Raw genomic sequence first — 21,777 nt, forward strand, 5'->3', positions numbered from 1 at the left:
GTCCCACTCTTCTTTCTTGCCTACCAGACTATCAGCTGTGACATTATGGTATTAGGTACTTCAGGAACTCCCAGACACCCACTTTGAAAGAAATCAGCAAGAAAGACATCAGTTGACAATAGAAAGAAAACATTTGTGTGATAGTCAGGACATATTTGCTAGTACAAATCTAAAGCATATGCTTCAAGCCAGCCCGCTGAGAAAGCTGCTCCTGAGAGGAGGCACTGCAGGAATACAAAAGAATCTACCACACCTTGCTGATTCCTGCATCCTCTGCATCTTTGGGGGAATTTGGAATCTTATGTCCCTTAGGCCTTTGTATGACTCTTGAGCAGAAATATGCCTGGCTCTCTCACACCTCAGCTTTTCTATTTAGAGACATCTTCTAGCACAAAGATCGTAAGATTTCAAAACTGCTATGCTTATCTGTGATTCCATAATGCAAATTAATTACAAACACTTACAATAAGAGCTACTAACATGCAGACACTCGCATTCAAACTGAGTTCTCATGACAACTTCTCTACTGAATGCTATTTGTCAAATTTACAGGGTCATCGCAAAATTGTGAACATGCCTTCCAGTGAAAAAATTGTAGAGGGCTGTCCCCCCTGCACACCTTCGTCCAATGTCACCTGGTCTTGATATCCAAATAAAGTAGTTTAACCTTTGGATGCAGTTCACTGGCCACCGAGTTCAAGAACCAGAGCAGTGGTGAATGAGAATGGAAGCCTGAAAGTTCAACTTCTGGTGGGAGTAGCCAAATCCACCACACCCAGGGTTTCAGAACCACCAGTAGCAACAAACAAGTCACACCACCACCCTATAGTATGGAAAGCATAGAGAAGCCCAGGTTCAAGAAACCGACTTTGACAGCATGACTCTTTTATGGGCTTCACTGTTGTACTTGAGATACAGAGTAATAAGGAGGGGTGGATGTGTTCAGCTTAGGAGTCAATATGGTTACAGGTTTCAGAGAAAGTGCCAGGAAGGATATGATTAAGGATTAGACCAAAGACCAGACTCTAGACTGAGAATTTAGTTTGTGTTCTGCCTTTCTTCTCCCATCCCTGCAATACAGAGCTGATTGGTGATATTTCCACGAATCCTAAAAAGACATTACCCTATTAGATACCAGATACTGCTGGAAGTGAGGAATAGAAACTTCAATTTGCACTAAAAGATTTCAGAAATTACCCACCAAATATACTTACCTCAAATACCAGAAAACAAAAGTGCTGGAGGAACTCTGGCAGGGAATATATAACATCATGGAATGGTTTTCAAAGGGGAAATTAATTGCTTATTTCTATTTCAGCTTAGCTAAAGCAGTAAAAATCTAATCATAAATACTTTTCACAGTGGCATCTCTTCCCAGATATTGAAATACTTCAAACCATAAACCATTTTTTATTGTTGATGTTGTTGCTTTTTTTTTTCTGCCGGATGAAACTAAATAATTACTTCAAATGTCACTCAAAATGCTGCCTATATTAGAGAGTACAAACATGATCACGAATGAGCCAAGTCCCCAAACCCCACCTCTAAAACTTGAATGTAGAAGAACATAATCCCCACCCACAAACTCAGTTCTTACAGTCCCTAGAGGCAAGTGCCAAATAGTCAAGACCCAGAAAAGGCCACATTTCAGAGAACAGGCTGCCCACGGTCTGAAGCACATCTTGGCTTCAGCAAACTACTTTCAAAATGTCAACATGAGAACAAAATGGGTATGAATGCATTTCCCCTACCTTCTCTTCTTGAGACTGCAAATCTTCTCGGTTCCTGCAAGAAAAGAAAGGCTTTGTGTTTTTGTAGAATAATTCACGATGTGAACATACTTATAAACACCTTGCCTCCCACAGCCATTAATTCACACACAAAAAAGGTGAACACTCACATAGGAACAAGACATTCAGCAATGTTGCATCATTTAAACTCTTAACAAACATATACAGCTGTACAGGTAAACATGTTTTTTCCCTTTGGCATTTAGGAAAGAAATGTATGATATTCAATCAAACAGTTCTGAGTGAGCATATCCCACCCTCAAGGTCTTTATGTGGAATCTGGGTTAGTGCAAGAGTTAAGAAGGCTTTATTCAGGGTTGATGGCACCCTTCTCTTTAGGCTGTAGGTACTTCTAGGACCTGGCGGGAACATAAGTGGAAAGGGGTCAAAATTATCAGCCCAGCAGTGAGCTCTGCTCTGTGGTGACAGTAAAGACCACCACTCCTCCTCTGTGGATCAATGATCGAGTGATTATGTTTAACTCAGTTGTTTCCAAAAGGTGGGCTTTCCTGGACAATTTGGACAGCCAGCCCAGACGGTTAGACTCACTTCATACATGAAGCCCTTTGTTTCCCTAATCCAAACCTGTCTTTTTTTCTCCTGCTATGTGCAGAACAATAAGCGTGCATTTCAGAAGGTACAGAGGTGAGACAGTCTCTGAATTAATGATATTCACAGCTGGAAATAAGACCCAGAATAAACACAAGTTAATGAGAACTAAAGTGGTGACTTTTGTCCTGATAAATACCAGTATATTCACGTTCAATTGGAAACAAAAGGAAAAGGGATTTCTCAGAAAACCTTTGAAAATAGCATTGAAGAACCTCAGATTTTTACAAAGGGAAGAGGGAAGACAATACCAGAAAGAATGGCTTCAGAAAAGCAGGTGGGAGGGGAAGACAGAATATCCTCGGGGAGCAGGAAAGGGCTCAATGAGAGAAAGAAAACACTTGAAACAGACATTGTGCGTTCAGAGCTGGCAATAGACAGCAACAATTCCCTGTGGATGGCCAGTTTAAGGATAGACAGTCCCAATGATGAATAAGTGGGAAATCCATTTTATTATCAATACAGCAAAGACAATAAATAAAAAACCAAACAGGGCCCCTTCCTCACCATCATAACCAGGATGATCACTCGGCACCAACGATTTTAAGACATTATTTTCCACAACTTAGCACTCTTCTCTCGGATCATCTGGGAAACAGAATGAGCTAATGTTCATACTGAAACAAAGAGGCACTGAAAGATTTGGACTCCTCAAATCATGCTCTCAGGTGCTCTCTGCTCTGAGATGAACTAAAAGCCCAAGTGGAGAGAATTAGAAGATGCCTATCACAAACCACCAGCCTGTCCAAACAAGCTCCTAGAAATCAGGCTATGGATGGGCAGCAGCTGGCTCCGAGGACAGCACGGAGAGTGGGAGGTAACGAGATGCACAAGTCACTGAGACATCAGGCATAGAGTGAACCAGCTCCTCCCACACTGCAGCTCATCTCCCTGCAGCACGGGCTGCACCTCCTTCCCTGGAAATAACTAACTCAGAATCAGCTCTAACAGTTCCAGAAATCTCTTTGTGGAAGTTTTATTATAAATGCATAAATTAACTCAAGTAAAGCTCCGATCTGTGTAACTTCTTATCTAAAGACAAAGTGTTTTTTTTTGTTGTTGTTGTTTTTGGGTTTTTTTTTTTTTTGTTTGCTTTTTGGGTCACACCTAGCGCAATGCACAGGAGTTACTCCTGGCTCATGCACTCAGGAATTATTCCTGTCAGTGCTGGAGGACCATATGGGATGCTGGGAATCGTACCCAGTCAGTTGCATGCAAGGTATATGACCTACCTGCTATGCTATCGCTCCAGCCCCGACAAAGTGTTTTTAATAATTATTTAAGTCTATTTTTATTTAAGATAATTTTATAATTTATGGTATATATTTTGAATATGTATTATTCTTTCTTTCATTTAAAATTTTTTTTGATTTTTATATTTTTGCAATGCCAGGAATTGAACACAGGGCTTCACAGATGTGAAACATGCATTCCATCACTGAGCCGCATGACTAACCCAAATGAAGTACTCTGGTTTGTTTTTGTTTTTCTATTACCATAAATAAAATTTCTTGGTTCAGCGAGAGAGTACAGTAGGTAAGGTGCTTGCCTTGCATGCACCTCGCTTCAGTCCTCAGCACCACATATGGTTCCCAGAGCCCTACCAGGAATGATCCCCGAGCACAGAGCCAGGAGCATCACCTGAGTGTGGCCCCAAATTCAAAAAACAAAAATCCAAACAAAAGTAAATAAACTTTTTTCTTCAGTATATTTGCTAACTGGTTTTGTTTGTACTTAGTATGGTGATTGATGGGCTAGAGCGATAGCATAGCAGTAGGGCGTTTGCCTTGAACGCAGCCAACATGGCCGACTTGAGTTTGATTCCTCCACCCCTCTCCGAGAGCCTGGCAAGCTACCGAGAGTATCTCGCCCGCACAGCAGAGCCTGGCAAGCTCCCCGTGATGTACTCGATATGCCAAACACAGTAACAAGTCTCATGATGGGGACATTACTGGGCCCACTCGAGCAAATCAATGAACAACGGGAAGGACCGTGAAGGATGGTGATTGATATTTATGTATTGATTTCATGACCATCCACTCTTCTACTGATTCTTTGGAGGTGTCCATTTGTAGATTAATACAATCTGCAAACAGCAATTTTTCTCTTTCTTTCCCATTCTGGAAGTGTTCCCTTGTCTTAGCACATTACCTGATTTCCCGACATGATTTTAAATGTTGTAGACACAGTGGGCACTTGAATCTTGACTCTGACTTTAAGAAGTAAACTGCTAGTGCGTCCCTAGTAAGCAAGATGTTGGCTTTTGGCCCAAGGTATATTTATTCTTTTAATAAAAGCCATGCATATTTTATTGAGCCTTTACAAGAAATATTTGCTCCATCGTACCCCTTTCTGGCGCATTTATTGGCTGTTTCTCTCCACTGGATGTGAGCTGGGATAGGGCCAATGTCTGTTTCACTCTGGATCTTCAGTGAAATTTATCAAGGAGCAGATGCTCAATACATATTTGTTGAATGAAAAATAAAATAAATGTGTGTTTAATTTTATGAAATACTTTTTTATTTATGGAGAAGATCAGGATATGTTTCTCTTTGGCTCTCTTTTAATAAGATTTATCTAGCAAATTTCGTAGTACTCAACCATTCTTGTATTTCTGGAATAAGCTTTTTTTGATCGTGGTTGCACTTTGTCAAACATGTTGCTGAATTATGTTTGCTATGATTTTAAATATGTTTTTGCATTAATATTAATGAATAAAATGGTCTATTTTAGGTGTCAGTTTTCTCAGATTTGGAAACCAACTTTGGGTCGGAGAAATAGAATAGCTGATAGGGCATTTGCCTTGAATGTGGCCCAAACTGGGTTCTATCCCGAGCATCCCATAGGGTCCCCGGAGCCCACCAGGAGTGATCCCTGAGCACAGAGCCAGAAGTAGGCCCTGAGTATTGCTGGATGTGGCCACAAAACAACAATGACTAAAAGGAAATTAAAGTAACTTCATAAAGTGAATCTGTAAGTCTTCATTTTATTATACTCTGAAAATACTTAAATAAATGTGGGATTAGCTGATTTCTAAAGGGTTCCTCACCTTTATTCCTCTGATATTGATTAATATTGAGAATCAGAGCAGCCAATGCATTCAAGGTCTCACATTTGGTTAGTTTCCAGCAGGGATTTTAATTCCAGAATCTAACTCCAATGTCCATGAACAAGACATGTTCCATCTCTACTTTATTCATATAGTAAGGTATTGACTTATATGTGAAAATCAGATGGAACAGACTTCTGCTTCGAGCTATGAAAGAAGATCTTGTATTAGGCCTCCCTTTCTGCTAATAACAACTACAGAAGCTGGATTTCAAAAGACAAAAAGTGAAGCATGTCAGAGCATCACAGGGAGTCAGGACTTGAAGAGTCAATAATTGGAGATAAGAAAGGCTCACTGAGGTGAGTCCCCATCTACTGCCACATTACCCTGGGGACATCTTCTGCTTTTCCTGGGAAAGAAACAGAAAGGAATTTTCTAAAATTTAAAGAAGCCTCACTCAGTCGTGAGGTTCCTGAGTTGAGATGACAAGAGAAGCCAGAACTTCAGGATTTTCTTGCTAAAGCAAACAGAAAGTGAGCTCAGTATTTATAGACTGTGCCCCCTTAAATTATGTGATTATGTCTGAACTGCATATACATAGTACAAAAGGCTAAGAGAAATCAAAATGTAGTCTCAAATAAGCTAAAAATTTAAGTATAGATTTTGATCATTTTATGACACCAAGATGACAGGAATTACTTTTCAACAGAGAATGGCTCTCATAAATGCACCAGATGCTCATTTAAGATCATGGATGTTCAAAGGACTCCTGAAGATGTTCTGCGAGTATCTCATAATGATCTCAAGATGACCCAATATTTCAATCAAACAGGGACAAACAAATCCTCTATAAAAGACACACACTTTATAATGTTTTCCCATACCACATCCAATGCAACCTTATTATACATGGCAGGAATCAGGATCAAATACTGTCACTGTCCTACCATTATTCATCGATTTGCTCGAGTGGGCCCAGTAACATCTCCATTGTGAGACTTGTTGTTACTGTGTTTGGCATATTGAATACGTCACAGGGAGCTTGTCAGGCTTTGCTGTGCGGGTGAGATACTCTAGGTAGCTTGCCGGGCTCTCTGAGAAGGGTGGAGGAATTGAACCCGGGTCGCCCAGGTCGGCTGCATGCAAAGCAAATGCCCTACCTGCTGTGCTATCGCTCCAGCCCAGGATCAAATAAATAAACTAATAAAATAGAGAGCAGAAACACACCTATAGGTTATCAAGATTTCACAGACACAAGCTCTTAAATAAGTATGACTAACATGTTCAAGAAAATCAGGGGGAAATAGACTAAATTTAATCATAAAATTTAAATCAGTATCCTCCACCTTAAAGATTCACCTATACGTCAACCTGAGGTGTATCCTCTCAGTTTCTTTCCCTCAGAATAAGCCCACATCTCTCTTGCACTTGTCTCTCTCTTTTCTCTTCCTCTCCTCTCTCTCTCTCCTCTAACCCCCACTCCAGTTTATATTTTTCTAAGTAGATTTCTCTAACCGAAGCTATTTAACTTCACTAAAAAGTATTTTTAAAAAGGATCAAATAGATTCTAGAATTTAAAAGGAAAAAAAAAAACATAATGAAAAGACTTCAACAGATGGACTAGGGGAGATTAAATACAACTAAAGAGAGGAATAACAAGATGGAATCCATAACAGTAGAAAATAACCAGACTAGAAATCTATATGGAGAAAGAATAAAGAAAAAGGTATAGGAGGGATGATAGGGAATGATGGAAAGGCTGATGGACACACAAACAGGCAGAACGAAGGGAGAGAGGAAAAATAGGCAAAATCAGTATCTGAAGAGACAAGGTTTGAGAATTTGCAAAAATGTCTGAAAGGCTTAGGAATATCTACAAACCACAGGCAAGATTTTATACAAAGAAATATAGAGTAGGTACTCAGAGAAAATAGTTGAATTTTCAAAGGAACAACTAAGTCTTAAAAACAGGCAGAGGGTGGGTGGTGGGGGTGGAGACAACAAATTACTGACAAAGCAGCAGCAGTGAGTGAGAGCTGACTCTTCAAGAGAAAGGAATGGGACCAGGAGAGAATACAATGACATCTTTAAAATTCTGGGGGGAAACTTAGAATTTTACACCCAGTGAAAATATGGCTATTCATAAGTTAAAATAAAGGTAGATCTTGAAGCTTTAGGGACGAAGAGAACATTTCAGCTCAAAGTAAAATTGTGCAGAAAAAAATAAAGAACACCAGAAAGGGTTTTAATGGATCATTCTAATTTTGATTTCTTGCATAATGATCATATCCCTAAGGCAATAATGTTTGTACAAGTTAAGTGACAATGTGATCTCAAAAGGCCAAGAGACCTAATGGAATTGAAATATTATAATGCCCTGTTACTATTCTAAACATAGTAAAATTAGTACTATGAAGTGAAAGGAGTTGGATAATAGTTAAATGACCAATCTAAATTTTTTTAAATAAAGGAGGTAGAGAAAGAGGAATAAGAAACAAAGAACAGTGTGCTATATTTAAATATATTTAAATAAGAGTGGTATGAATAATCTAACTAAGATATAAAAAGTGACAGTACACAAAACAAACTCATGTATTTGCTGCTTTTAAGAGATATAGTATAATTAGAGAAATAAAAAAAAAGGAATGTAATATAGGAAAGACAAACCATATGAAATCCAACCAAGAGACCTCTCCCCGCCCTGACGAGACCCCGAGTTGCCGCCCACGACTGACTCCTCCAGCTCCTGAACAGCCATGATCCCAGAGGCACACAAACCAATCTCAGAACGCAGCAGATTTTGGCAGAAATGCTTCTGGACTGTAAACTATGGCCTCGTGCCACCCTGAATGGAAAAGGGCATTGTTCCTTCTGCCTTGTCCCCTCAGCGGCAGCATGGTGACCACCATCTTTCAGAGCCTATTGGACAGAGAGGTATAAGCTAGCAGTAGTGAGACATGCAGGGCCTCTAGGGATAGGAGTGGGGAGGGAACGGCCCCTCTCACCACCCTGATGAGACCCCGAGTTGCCACTCACGACTGGCTCCTCTGGCTCCTTAATGGCCATGATCCCAGAGGCACACAAACCAATCTCGGAACCCAGCGGCTTTTGGCAGAAATCCCTCCATACTTAATTACTAAAATACCAGAAATCCAAAATTACATGGCCACAAGAGCATCATATGCTCTTCATTATCAGCAATAGAAAACAAATTATCTAATGATGCCTTTTCAGCAGGTCTGATTGTTGGGGGGAAATTCCAAATAATAATGGTGCGTCTTCTGTCAAGAGTATCTCACCCGCATGGCAAAGCCTGGCAAGCTCCCCACTGCATATTCGATATGCCAAAAACAGTAACAACAAGTCCCACAATAGAGACGTCACTGGTGCCCACTCGAGCAAATTGATGAACAATGGGAGGACAGTGCTAGCAGTAGTAATCAAAGTAGAGATAGAGTAAAGTGGAAATCATCTGCCACACAGGCAGGGGGAAGGATGGGATGGGAGGCATATTGGGAACTTTGGTGGTGGAACATGTGCACTGGTGAAGGAATGGGTGATTGAAGATTGTATGACCAAGACTTAAACCTGAAAGCTTTGTAACTGTTCTCACGGTGATTCAATAAAAAGGGAGTTGTGGGGGATCCAACCAAGAGAAAGGTATAAAATACAAAGCAAAAATGGTTGTGGGATCCAAGAGGTAGTACAGTGGGTAGGGCATTTGCCTTGTAAGAAGCTGATCCACATTCAATCCTTGTCACCCATATGGTCCCCTTAATACTGTCAGGAGTGATTCCTGAGTGCAGAGCCAGGAATAACCCCTGAGCAATTCTAGGTGTGACACAAACACCAAAAACAACAACAAAACAAATAAACAAACAAAAAAACAATGGCAGTGTGAGAGTTTATAATAGTAAAAGGAAAAACAATCAGGAATATATAGCAATTCTAAATCAGTACACATCTAGTAACACCGTCTATAAATAGAGTTTAGAGTAAAATAAAATAGAAAAAATTTATAATAATAATAAGGAAATTTTACAAAAGCTTTGTCAGGGGGCAGAGTGATAATACCGTGGGTAGGGCATTGCTTTGCATGTGACCAACCCAGGTTCAATTCCTAGTACCCCATATAAGGTCCCTTAAGCACAGCCAGGTGTGATCCCTGAGCACAGAATCAGGAGTAAGTCCTGTGCAAAGCTGGGTGTGCCCCTGCCCCTCCAAGAGTATATTTGTCACTGAGAGTTAAGAAAAAAATCATAAAACTACAAAACATTTGAAAACCATAAAGAACAACTTTACACTTCTTTACAAATTTCAGACACTGCACCCCACTATTACATATTTCGCATTCCTCTTAAGTTCTCGTTCACACTGATCATTTGCTGAGCCATCTGGGTTTCAACAAGTTTCAAAATACTAAAAATAATAGAGGGGGGGAAAAGTACTTCTCTGAATAGTGAGATTAAATTAGAAGTAACAGGAAGATACTGAGTGGATCTAGATGCATCATTTCCAAGGAGAAAACCGGATGACAACTGAGTGACAGCATTTCAAAAATTGTGGCGTGTGGCTGAAGCAGTACTTAGAAATTACAGACTTAAATGAAACTGTTTGGAAAATAATCAGAATTGGTGATATAAGCATTTTCTCTCTTGCTCCAAAAATAAGAAAAAGAAAAATTGAAACTTATGAAAGAAGAAAAAAAGAAATATGTCAGGAACATAAGTTAATTATAAAGGGGAAAGTACACTATAAAAATTTTAAGCCAAAAGTTGGTTCTTGAAAAGATCAAAGACTTCATAGACCCTCTGAAAAAAGGCTGCACAAGAAAAAGTCAAAAGAAAGAAGAAGAATTCTAAGTCAAGAAACAAATGCACATTCCCAGATCCTGGGCTCTGGACCAGTGTATCTACGAGGCACTATGGGAAAATGACATGTCCCCCCTCTACAGATGTGCTGGGTCCACTGGAGCTCAGAACACAGAAGGATGCAGACCTCCTATAGCACAATACGCATCATTTCCAAGCAGACTGTGCATCTGAATGTTGAGGGATCAAACAACTTTGTCTCTAAAAGATGCCACACTAGAATATCATCAGGACCTGTACATAAGTGAGATGCCTCTTATGGGATGTAAAAGCAGCATCATAAAAGAACCGACAGGCTGGACTCCATGAAGATTTCTGTCCACTCAAAGGCACTGGGTAAAACAGTGAAAAATCAGGCTACGTAGGAAGTCTGGATGCAACGCATGCTCAGACCTGACAAAAGACTAGAATACATGAAACACTGTTGAATATTGATATGACAAATACAAATAACCTAACTGTAAAGGAAGCAAGAAAGCTTGAATAGAATTTGAGGTAAAAACCACAAGGTGATACCATGATCCCTGCCCTCCACCCCCCCACCCCCACCCCCACTAATAATAACACTGAAAAATCCAACCCTGATCTTATTGAGTATTTACAAGAACATGGAGTAAAGATGACTTTTCTCTCTCAGGGAAATCTGCACAGCAGGGACCCTCCTCACTGATCTGGGCCCTCGGGCCTGGGAGCCCCCATGAAGAAACAACTTCTTCCTTCCCCCTTTGCTCTTTATTATCTCAGGGACTCATTCTGGTTTTTCCTTTCCCAATTTAAGCCTTCAATGCTTTTTTTAAGCAGTGCCTGCTATCAATTCTACTAAAATAGCTAGTGTAATTTCTGTTTTCCTGACTCAGTGATCTCTCTCCCAGGTGAATGTTCAGCGTGAGTCTATCCACATGAACACTGGAACAGGAGCACAGGGCAATGAGCTCAGCATCCTCAGTCACAGGCAAGAATGGGGTGGGAGTTGGGGGAGCTCCTAGATGGAGAAACACAGTTTGGCATATCCAGGAGATGGAAAACTTCACAGCCGCACAGGGCTGCTTAGGCAAGCACTTAAATGACTCTCACGAAATGGAGAGGAAGGAGAGAGATGCAAAGTACAATCCAGTCTCTTATTTTTATGAATTTCAGAAACAAGCCCAAACCACCTGTGATGATACATGAATGGCATTCTCTAGAAAAAAAATGACTGCAGGGATTCAAAGATGGTTTCTGGGGATGCTTGGAAGGTTCTGAACAATGATCTTGGTGAGGATCAACTTTGTACACTGGCGTTGTGAAAATTCATTGACCTGAACATTTTCACCTGGGTGTGCTTTCCCATCTGGTTTTAAAAAATAGGATAAATTCCCATTAGGACATACCAGACACTTGTGAAATGGAGAAAATAAATCTCGCTACCTAATTTAAACATGAGGAAAAGTTCTACCAAGGTGAGGAGGAGGGGAGTAGTTGGCTGGAACCCAGGGAGCCCAACCCTCTGCTATCTTGATCCAAGCACTCAGTGACCAGCCACAGGGCACCTATGGCAGAGGGGGAGTTTGGACTCTGGACTGGGACAGATCCCTGCAGAATTCTAACTGACCCTGAGCCACAGTTGGCACTGTTCTATGCACCCCATAAAGCATGCAGGAAATTGGAACTCCCTACCTGGTGTACCATGAGGAAGTGATAGAGTAGCGAGTCTGCAAGTGTGCACCCCAAGCCACACATACATCAAACCATGCTCACCAATGACCCTCACTCAAGGAGAGGGGTTCTGAGAAGCTCGTTTGGAGGTGGTGAATGAGTTCTGAAGCTCCATCAATTACTGAAACTAAAAAAAATCTGTCTTCTGTCTTCCCAGGACTCAAGAAAGCGACCCCCCACCCCCAGGCTGTAGCTGAAGTGCACAGAGTGATCCACTGACGTCAGTGAGACCAAGGCCCCGGATGTGCTGCCTAAGGAAGAAATTATTTTCTGCAGAAGCTTCAAACCAGATGGTTATAAATGAGAGTTAGCGCACGGGCATTACTTAATGACTAAATTTCTTTAACTAAAAATCTAATTTTATTATGGTATAAATCATACTTTCTTGAAGTAGGGAATTAATTTTAGATTTTTCATTCACTGTTCATAACCTTTCCACGAATTTGACAGCCAAATCATTTTAAATGTCATTTAACCAATACAATACAACAGCTTTATTCCTCATTGTACCCTTCCTGAATCCATTATCTCCCAGCATAATATAGAAGAACTTTAGCAAAAAATTACCATCCCATAAAGCTGCATTTTACTGTGCTGTTAAACTGCATAATCTTTATTTTTGAATCAATATAATGTGAATGCTGAGTAATATTTTTCATAATCCAAAAATCTATCACAGGTTCTGAACTACCAGAAAATAGTTCAAGAGCTGCTAACTTCTCCCAACTTCCTTCCCTTGCCTCTTTCTCAGCTTCATTTAAGACTCAAGAAAAGAGGGGTGCAGTTGACCACAGACAGAAGTCACACCCCACTCCCGCATCCACTTTTTCAACCACTGTTGATGAGAAGGGAGGTCTCTGTCTGTACTTGAAATACTGGGATTTAGTGACTTTGAGAAAGATGTTGGCCGTTCCATGGGGTGGCGAGGTGGGCAAGAAAACATCTGATACTCTGCAGAGAATGACAATCAGCAGACCAAGTACATGTAAGCCTGGCACAGTGGGCATCTGTGGCCCCTCTCTCCTCTCTCTGTCCACCCCGAGTCCTCTGGGGAGCCCAAGCTAGGCAGCACCTCCCACCAGCACCAGCAGTGCGGAGGAAGTTCCCTGTTTAGCCCCCAAGTGCCTGAAGAAGCAACAAAGGAAGTCTGTGGGCTCAGGTCTGAGCCACCAGACCGGCGTGGATGAGAGAGAAGCGCGGTGAACAGCATCAATTGTAACTGAAATCATGACATCTAAATTCTCAGTTGTTCAGATTTGAGATGCTCTTAAAATTAATGCTTCTTTAACAAGCCTTTTTACAATTTTTCACTTATTCATTTGAATTTTTAAAACTTGACTCAAACCACTTTCATCTTCGCTAGCAAGACATCATTCTGCAATTAAAGGCTTCACTTGGGCTGACAGAATCCAGCTAAATAAAGCGATGCCTTATGTAGCATGGATCCCATTACCGGCGCCCGGTGAAGGCGCACACGCGCGGCACGTTCTGGAGACTTTATCTCGGGTCTGTGGCTTTGTTAAAAAGCAGGAGGAAAACGTGAGGTTGTCAGATTTCTCAGTCTGTCATGTCTGGGTCTGCAAAGCCAGAGGAAGATCCGGTTAGGGTATTAACTCTCCAAACAAAGGCCAGATTCCAGCCGTGCTCAGTAATCCAGGCAACAACAGGATGTCTGGGTGGGCAACAGAGGCTGGGGGAAGACCTGAACATGGCTGCCTTCTGTGGTTGGGGATCATGGGGTGACTGAGGTGAGTGTTCAAGGGAAATAGCGAAGGTGTCAGCTCCCTGGAAATTCCAGTGAGACGGGGCCCAGAGCTCTCCCACCTCCACCCCCAACATGGGCCAAAGGTAATGCCTGACTGGCAGGCACTTTACAGGAGAGCAGTAGGTAGGACTGCCGGGGCCAGCCAGGCCTACACAGGGCACAGAAGCAAAGTGCATCTGCATACCACAGGGCCCCTCATCCAGCCCTGCCCCCACACCACCCTTTCCCCTTTCTCAAGGGACTAAGAATGAGACTGGGGATGCCCTGAAGCCCTAGTGAGACCTGAAACATAGCTGCGTTGTCCCGTGCTCTCAGGGAACCAACTCAAGGCTCCTTCTATGTTTTTCCACACAGAGCTGCAGCAGTGTGAGACAGAGGGGGCTGTTCACAGCACCCCAACATCTGTAGGAACTAAAGCAAAGAGATTTACTGAGAATAACTGAAAATAGAAAAGAAACCTCTGAACAAGACATCTGCTTTCAAAACACTCAGATATGGACTGAAGAGATAATATAGGGAAAATGGTGCTTCTTTCATACTTCCCAACCCACCTGGGTCAATCCCTAGCACTGCAGATGGGCCCCTGAACTCCCACCAGGAGTGATCCCTGAGCACAGAGCCATGAGTAAGCCCAAGCACACCTAGGTGTGACCCCCCCGCAACTACTCAAACCTACCAACTCCTGAGGCCCACTTGCAGGGGTCCTGAATTCTATTATGTCTACAAGGGGTGCTCTGAGATGAGACCTTCCTGGTTTGGTGGAGGGGGTCAGAAACACCTGCTTTACTGGAGACCGACCCACCAGCCTCAACCAGATGGGGCTGCCAAAACACTCCCCCACAGTGTGCCAAGGTGGAGGCACAGAAAGCAATCCTGATCTAAGAGGAGAAGGTAATAATTTGGAAGGCCAGGGAGGACTCAGGAAATGAGAGGTCTTCAGAAACAGAGATTATTTGGATGTTGATTTTATTATTGTTTTTAAGTAAAAAACACAAGATGGGGATTTTTTATTTTTTAGCTTTTTGGGTCACACCCAGCGGTGCTTAGGGGTTACTCCTGACTCTGCACTCAGGAATTACTCCTGATGGTGCTTGGGGGACAATATAGGATGCCAGGAATTGAACCCAGGTCGGCCCTGCGCAAGGCAAATGCCGTACCTGCTGTACTATCACTCCGTCCCCGACTTGGGGTTTTTAAAAGAGAAATCTGGCCTTTATTATTATTATTATTATTATCATCATCATCATCACCATCATTATTTTGGTGTTTGGGCCACATCCAGCAGTGCTCAGAGCTTACTCCTGGTTCTGTGCTCAGGGATTATTCCTGGCAGGGCTTAGGGGACTATAGTGGTGCTGGGATGGAATTTGGGGTGGCCTCATGCAAAGCAAGTGCTTTTACTCTCTTTAACTCCTTTACTCTCTTCAGCCCCAGAATTGGGGATTTTAAGCTCTAGGTATCATTTAACAGCCTGTGTTAGAGGTTATTTGTGACAACTGAGAAAGTTAGATCTGATTGAAGGTGGTCTTCTGTAGCATTTTTGTCAAAGCAATGATACAAATAAACAGCAAGTTACACTTGATGGAATAAATGTCACTGACTAATTGATCACTCCACTTTGTTGAACATGATTGTCTGCACAAGGCAGATTAAGACAAAGAAGAAAAAGGGGGGCACCATCAAGTTTTATCTCCTCGCCAACCCAACAAATTAAAAACTAATTAACTTTCTGATTTGGAAAGTAATCCACATCTCTCTGTCAGAACCTGCCATTCTGGGGTGCAGAACAATCCCAACAGCAGGGTGATCCTAAGGAGCACCCATTCCCCACGACCACATGAGGTGGGGTGCTTGCACGCATGTCTTCCCCAAACGCAGCTAATATGGCAGTGAGTAAACCACAGCAAAAGGACCAGAGCAGCCCCCTTCTCCCTCTGTCCAAGGCCCCGACTCATCTCGAAGCCCAGCAAAATGGCCTGGTATTTGGCCCCAAATGCCTTTACTGCAAGAATAGCCAAGATAAGTACCAGGAGGATTACTCCATGGCTTTGAGGACAACTGCACACGCTAGGGGAAAAGGCAGTTCAGATAGAGAAGGGAGCACCAAATAAAGGGTCTTGGGAGGTTCCTCTCAGGATGGGAAATGCGTGATGAGAATAGACTATAGACCAAAGAAGATTGCCACTCAATGTCTCTTTTGCAAACCACAGCACTCAAAAAGAGAGAGATAACAAAAGGGAATGCCCTGCCACAGAGGTAGGGTGGTATGGGGGGATGGGGGTGGGAGGGATACTGGGACTGGTGATGATGGAGAATGGACACTGGTGGAGGGATGGGTATTCAATCATTGTATAACTGAAACCCAAGTACAAAAATTTGTAAGTCTACAACTGTACCTCATGGTGTTTCACTAATAAAAATTTTAAAAAAGAACAAAAATCAGATCATTTTGAGATCACCTGGCAAGGTGAGAGGAGTGGGGGTGACGAGGGACCCCCATATGACTGGTGGGACACTCGGGGTGTGTGAAGCCTGGCTGCCAACCTTTCCTCTCTCAGGTAGGTCACAGAAATGGCAGCTCTGTGTGATGCCCCATGTCTGGAAGGCTCTGCACGCCCTCATGTTCTGTCCAACAAGCACCTCCCAAACCTGGGTCCCTCTGCAGCAGGGAGTCCACAGTCAGAAGACGACCACCTGGGAAGGACAGAAGGACGCAAGGACTGGAGCCACAGAATGAGGGCGGGGGAGTGCTTACATCACCATGATCCCCTCTACCCTCTAGGTACCCCCCAGTAGAGGATCTGACCCAGCACCGATCTGTTCAACATGATACCCAAGACCTACAATTTTCTTTCTTTCTTTCTTTCTTTCTTTCTTTCTTTCTTTCTTTCTTTCTTTCTTTCTTTCTTTCTTTCTTTCTTTCTGCCTGCTGTAAGGCCCACAATAGGTGGAGAAAACTCTGAATCAAAGAGACTGAAGCAAAGCAAGGAAGGCTGCGCTCCCAGTTCTCCATTCTCATTTCTGAGCATGAAGTTGGGGCTGAAAGTGCCATAGACACAGACAATTTTACATAAAGGTGCCTAGGGTCCGAGTGTCCAGAGCTGTGGTAGGGCCCTGGGTGGGTGAGGAGGAGATGGAAGAGAAGGCAGGAAAGGGGGACTTGACAGCTCAGTGCCTGGTGGGAGCTGACAGCATCCTCTCCCCAAAGACAGAGCAAAAACCTTGTCCCTCAGCATATCATACCTCAGCATCCCACCTCTCATCTTGCTTGTCTTGCCCATAAAGGGCCCCTCAAACCTTCCTGCTGCTCCCACTTACCAGTGCTGCTCCCTGATGCCCCGTTTTCACGGGACTCTCCTACGACCCCCTTCTCGAGGCCTCTTCTCTCTCTTCTAGTCTGGCTGGTCTGATTTTGCAGAGGTATTTTCCCCACACCTTAGGCTGCCTTGTTTCACCATTTTCAAGCCCCCTGGCCCTTGGGCCCTCACCCAGGACTCTTGGCAGAGCTCCCATGCACCTCCTGACCAATTCATTTAGCATCCCTTCTCTGGCACACTCAGGAGCCGTTTCCCAGGCTGGAGCTGCAGCAGCAGCGAGAGAGCCACAGCCCCTGCGCCACGAGTGCCTGATCCTCAGAGGACCAGAAACAAATGAGGACCACCAGCCCAAGAACCCGGAGAACATCCAGAGGAGGAGCATCATGGTCACAAAGCCCATAGGACAGGGGGCTGGTACTTCAGTAGAGTCCTGAGCCTCAGAGCAGCGCGCACCAGGCAGCCCCCAACTCTGCATCTTTCCATTACCAGGAATCAAGAATGAGAGTGGGAAGTGCTGTGGGCCAGGCACAGCAGGAGCATCAGAGCGGTACTGCCCTGGGTTCAGCCCGCTGCCCACTGCCCACTGCCCACTGACCACCCACCCTCCTCGATCCTCCGCCCACACTTGCCGGGGCCTCCACTCTGGGGCAGGCCTCCAGCTTGGTGATCTCAGGATGCTCTCTGCATAAATAATTGGCTGGGGCTCCCACGGTGTCTGCTTTCTAGCCAGGGAGCTGAACCCCCAAATGCACTTTGATTAGCAGGTACTTTCATTGTACCACTCTGAAACTTATATTAAAAATGGGACTTAAAGTAGTTCAAATTAAATGAGTTATATATAATTAAAAAGCCTTTAAGGCACAATAAGGCTGCTTTTCAATTTTCTTTTATAACAGAGTCATAGAGGAAGAGAGGCCCCGTGTTCTGCACTCAGGAGCCACCCAGCCTCAGCCTCGCAGGTAAAACCTGTGTTTCCTTTCCTGCTGCTTCTGCTTCCTGCTCCCCCAGAGGAGGGACACTTTAAAGACCAGAGCATGTTCCGTCCTTTCCACATGGTCAGAAGCCTAGGGTGGGTGGGACAGCAAGCTAGCTGCCCTCAGAAGGGGGCCTTTGAACTGCACCAGCTCTATTTTGAGCTTTGCTAACATCCTGTCACCACAAACACTGCAGGGTCCCCATCAGAGTCTCAAGCTGGGCATCAGACTGCTTGGGGCAAACCCTGAACCCAGGACCTGACTCCAGTCAACCTCAAACAGCTCATGCTCATTAGCAAGCCTCATATCCATGTGCATAAACTAAATTTAAAAAGTAAATAAGTAAAAAGGAGAGTCTTTTTTAAAAAAAAGTCAATAAAGTATTCCATTTAAAGCTTCAACAAAATGGTGGGTGTTGAGTCACAAGCCTTATTGTGAATAACGATGGTATTCCAATAATGCCCTATCTGGCCTGAAAATTTTCATCAGCAATCACCAACCCATTCCTGTCAGGGGAGAAAGAGAACTGCCATTCAGAGCCCCCGCCCTGTCGCGGCCCCAGGCTCCTGGCTCTCAGTTACTTGCAAAGAGGTGTCATAGCAAAAACCAAATTCCTAATGCAACAAGACTCTGCACCTGGCTGGTAAAAAACTCAGCCCCAGTGCTGGGGGCACATCTCTCTCCCCTCCTCCTCCATAGTGACAGGTCTAATTATCTCACAACTGTGAGGATGCTGCTCATTGCACTCCACCAGGGAAGGCGGGACCCCTAACAAGAGACATCTGGTAAACCTGGGTCTCCCCACCCATGCAGCCTCTTTCCTTCCTCAGAACAATCCCAGCTGCCCCTCGTGGTAGCTGCACCCAGGAACTCTCTGCAGCCACAGAGTCAACTCTAGAATCACAGGGCCATGTCCAAAGTCTGTGAGTCATTGGCCATGGATATGGGCTCTGTGAGCCGGGAGCACAGAGGCCAGGAGAGGGTTCGGCCTGCGACTGGGGAGACGTGAGTCAACTCCCAGAGTTCAGGCCTGCCCTCCGGCCCGTTTGCTGGTACGACAGGGTCAGGGAAGGGGCGTGCGCTGCAGAGCTCTGGGACACACCAGCTTGGTGCCCTGAAAGCATGCTGAGTGTGCCAGTCAGAGATGAAGAGGAAGGTGGGCAGGCAATGCCAGTGGAGCCGCAATTGCAGGCCACACAGGCAGGTCTTCCTGCCTGAGCCCCCTTGCACACACACAACAACTCAGAAGAGCAGAAGCTCCATAAAAAGTAGCACTTGTGCAAGCTCAGCTGCACTGCTGAGAGGCTGCAGGCTGGTGCCCCAGAATCATCTGCCCTGCCACCCCCAGGATTCTGCTCCTTAACTGGAGTCACCCGGGCCTACACCCCCAACCCGCAGCTCGGAGCCTCTGCAAGGCCCCTCATATTGGAAGCCTGTTCCCCACAAGCCACAGGCCAAGGGACCAGCACTGATGCTTCTCCGGGTGGAACCAATCACAGATGGGACAATGCCGGAGTATTGGCCCAGGAACGCAGGCACGGCCCGTGGGGTTAGAGCCTCCCAGGAGGGAGAGCAGGCAGGAACGGCCTGAGCATCACCCATTGGCAGAGAAAAGAGCAGGAGAGAAGGAGAGAGGAAAGCAGGAGACAGTGTGGCTGGCAGCTAAGGAGGAGGGATGGGCTCAGCAATGACCCTGCTCTGAGCGTGTCGGGCCCCTTGAGAGGCTCCTTGGGACCCGCCCCCCAGCCCCAGCCAACATACCAACACACTGGGAGGTGAGTCTGCTCCTAGCCGCACACCAGGCTTGGACACCCGGCCAGCCTCTTGTCTTTTCCCCTTCCATGGTTGGGGCGGTGCGTGCCGGGCATATTGTGGTGCTCTACCACCGACCTCACACCCTCCTCTCCTACCTCTCCACCATCCCCTCCGCACTGCCACCCCAGTGCCCAAGGTGGAACTTTGGGACTTAAGAGTCAGTGAGTCAAGAGGGACCAGACATGAGCAGATGGAACCTCCCAGGGAGAGAAATAGGGTAGGTCCACAGCCTTCCCTGGTGGATACGTTCCAGGAAAGGAAGGAGAGAAGTTTGCGGCAGGCTGAGATCCAGAGCCTAGACACTGGCAGACAGCGCTGTGTCCAGTGTGTGGATGAGGTCCCAACATCCTTTCAGCCTCTAACTCACCTGCTCTCCGGTGCCTCATGTGCATGGTGCATTTCCACCTCCCTCCCTAGTTCTCTGCACCCCACTACTTGTGAATCTGGGAACTTAATCCTCCTTAAGAGAAGAACAATTGCCACAGGCATGAAATTCCCTGCAACCTCAGCTCCATCCATAAACCCCTGACTCCAGGGATGGACTCACACCTTCCCTTTTTCCACAGCCTCTTGGCCTGGGAGAGGGCCTGGCACAGAAAGAGTGCACAGAGAGTGCCCATGACACAACCCAGTACCCAAGGTATGTCAATGAGTCCCAAGAAGGTCAGGAGCAAATGTGGCTGGGGCACCAGGCAACACACACACACACACACACACACACACACACACACACACACGGAGAGGTTTGGAAAACCAACTCTGGGGGCTTTGAACCACCCCGACCCTCTGCAGGGGCAAGTGAACTGCGACAGTACAAAGCTCAGAGAGGAGGGGTGAGGACGGCAGTGGTTGCAGCCTTCCCATCCCCAGTCATCCCTGCACAGGGAGGCGTGACCACAGACTGGACACTCAGTGTCCATCCCCCATTTTCTCTCAGCAAACCCTCAAGTTTTCCTCCCCATAGCAATAACACCAGACTATTGCCTTCATTTTCTTTGATGGGGATGTCTGGGATGCAACATACAAAGTCCTCCCATCCCCCCCACAATCTATCACAGAGACAGGCCTGGATGAAGAGAGCCCAGAGCTAGCTGCCCCCCCACCTCAGCAGCATGCAGAGCACTGCAGGATGAGTACCTCCACTCCCAACCTGGCGCTAGGTCTCTCCAGAAGAGGATCCAGATTCACCTGATGGCACCTCTGCTGTACAGAGGCCCGAGAGTGTCAGCCTGCCTGGACTCACACCCTGCAAACCCTGGGCCCCACAACCCCACTGTACTCTGGGCCTCAGATGCTATCTTGGGATGGGACCTGCTTTGTTCAGAATTACAATCTCTGCTCTTTTCTATTTCTTACATTTTTTAAATAATAAACTTTATTTTAAAGGAGAGAACAGAAAAAAAGTATTCAAGAGACAACACAGCTTCTTCAGAGGGAAGCAAGGGCCTCATGAATTGAAAGGAAAGAAATCACGCTCTTCAAGTTAGGACAATTCTGCACTTGCCCTACGCTGCGGTGCTGAAGATGAAGCCCTGTGACTGACCCACAGGTGCCAGGCCACTGGCCTACCTCCGAGCCACATCCCAGCCCCCTGACTGGTTCTTTAATGAAAAAGAGCCTTAAGTCAAAGTATAAATCAAGAGCTCATAGAGATTCTGCATGTTCATTCAGGTCTGTCCTTAATTTTTTGTTTGGAGGCCACACCCAGCTGTGCTCAGGGCTTACGCCTGGCTCTGTGCTCAGGGATCAGTACTGGTGGGCTCAGAGGACCATGTGGTGTACCAGGTCGGCCGTGTGCAGGACAAGCCCCCTACCCACTGCATGATCTCTCCGGCACCCATGAGTTCTGTCCTTAAAATGTTTGTACAGGTCCGGAGGCAGCTCAGAGGGCT

General features: G+C 45.0%; 1 protein-coding gene across 1 annotated transcript in view; it reads right to left on the reverse strand.

Moving 5' to 3' along the window:
• FSTL4 (follistatin like 4) overlaps positions 1–21,777 on the reverse strand; it is a 304,947-nt gene that overhangs the window by 265,505 nt on the left and 17,665 nt on the right. Inside the window, exon 3 of the mRNA XM_056124385.1 lies at positions 1,752–1,785. Coding sequence (XP_055980360.1) covers positions 1,752–1,785 — 34 coding nt within the window. The remainder of the gene's footprint in view (positions 1–1,751; positions 1,786–21,777) is intronic.

This window comes from Sorex fumeus, unplaced genomic scaffold (assembly GCF_029834395.1).
Source record: "Sorex fumeus unplaced genomic scaffold, SorFum_2.1 ptg000051l, whole genome shotgun sequence".
NCBI classification, from domain to species: Eukaryota; Metazoa; Chordata; class Mammalia; order Eulipotyphla; family Soricidae; genus Sorex; species Sorex fumeus.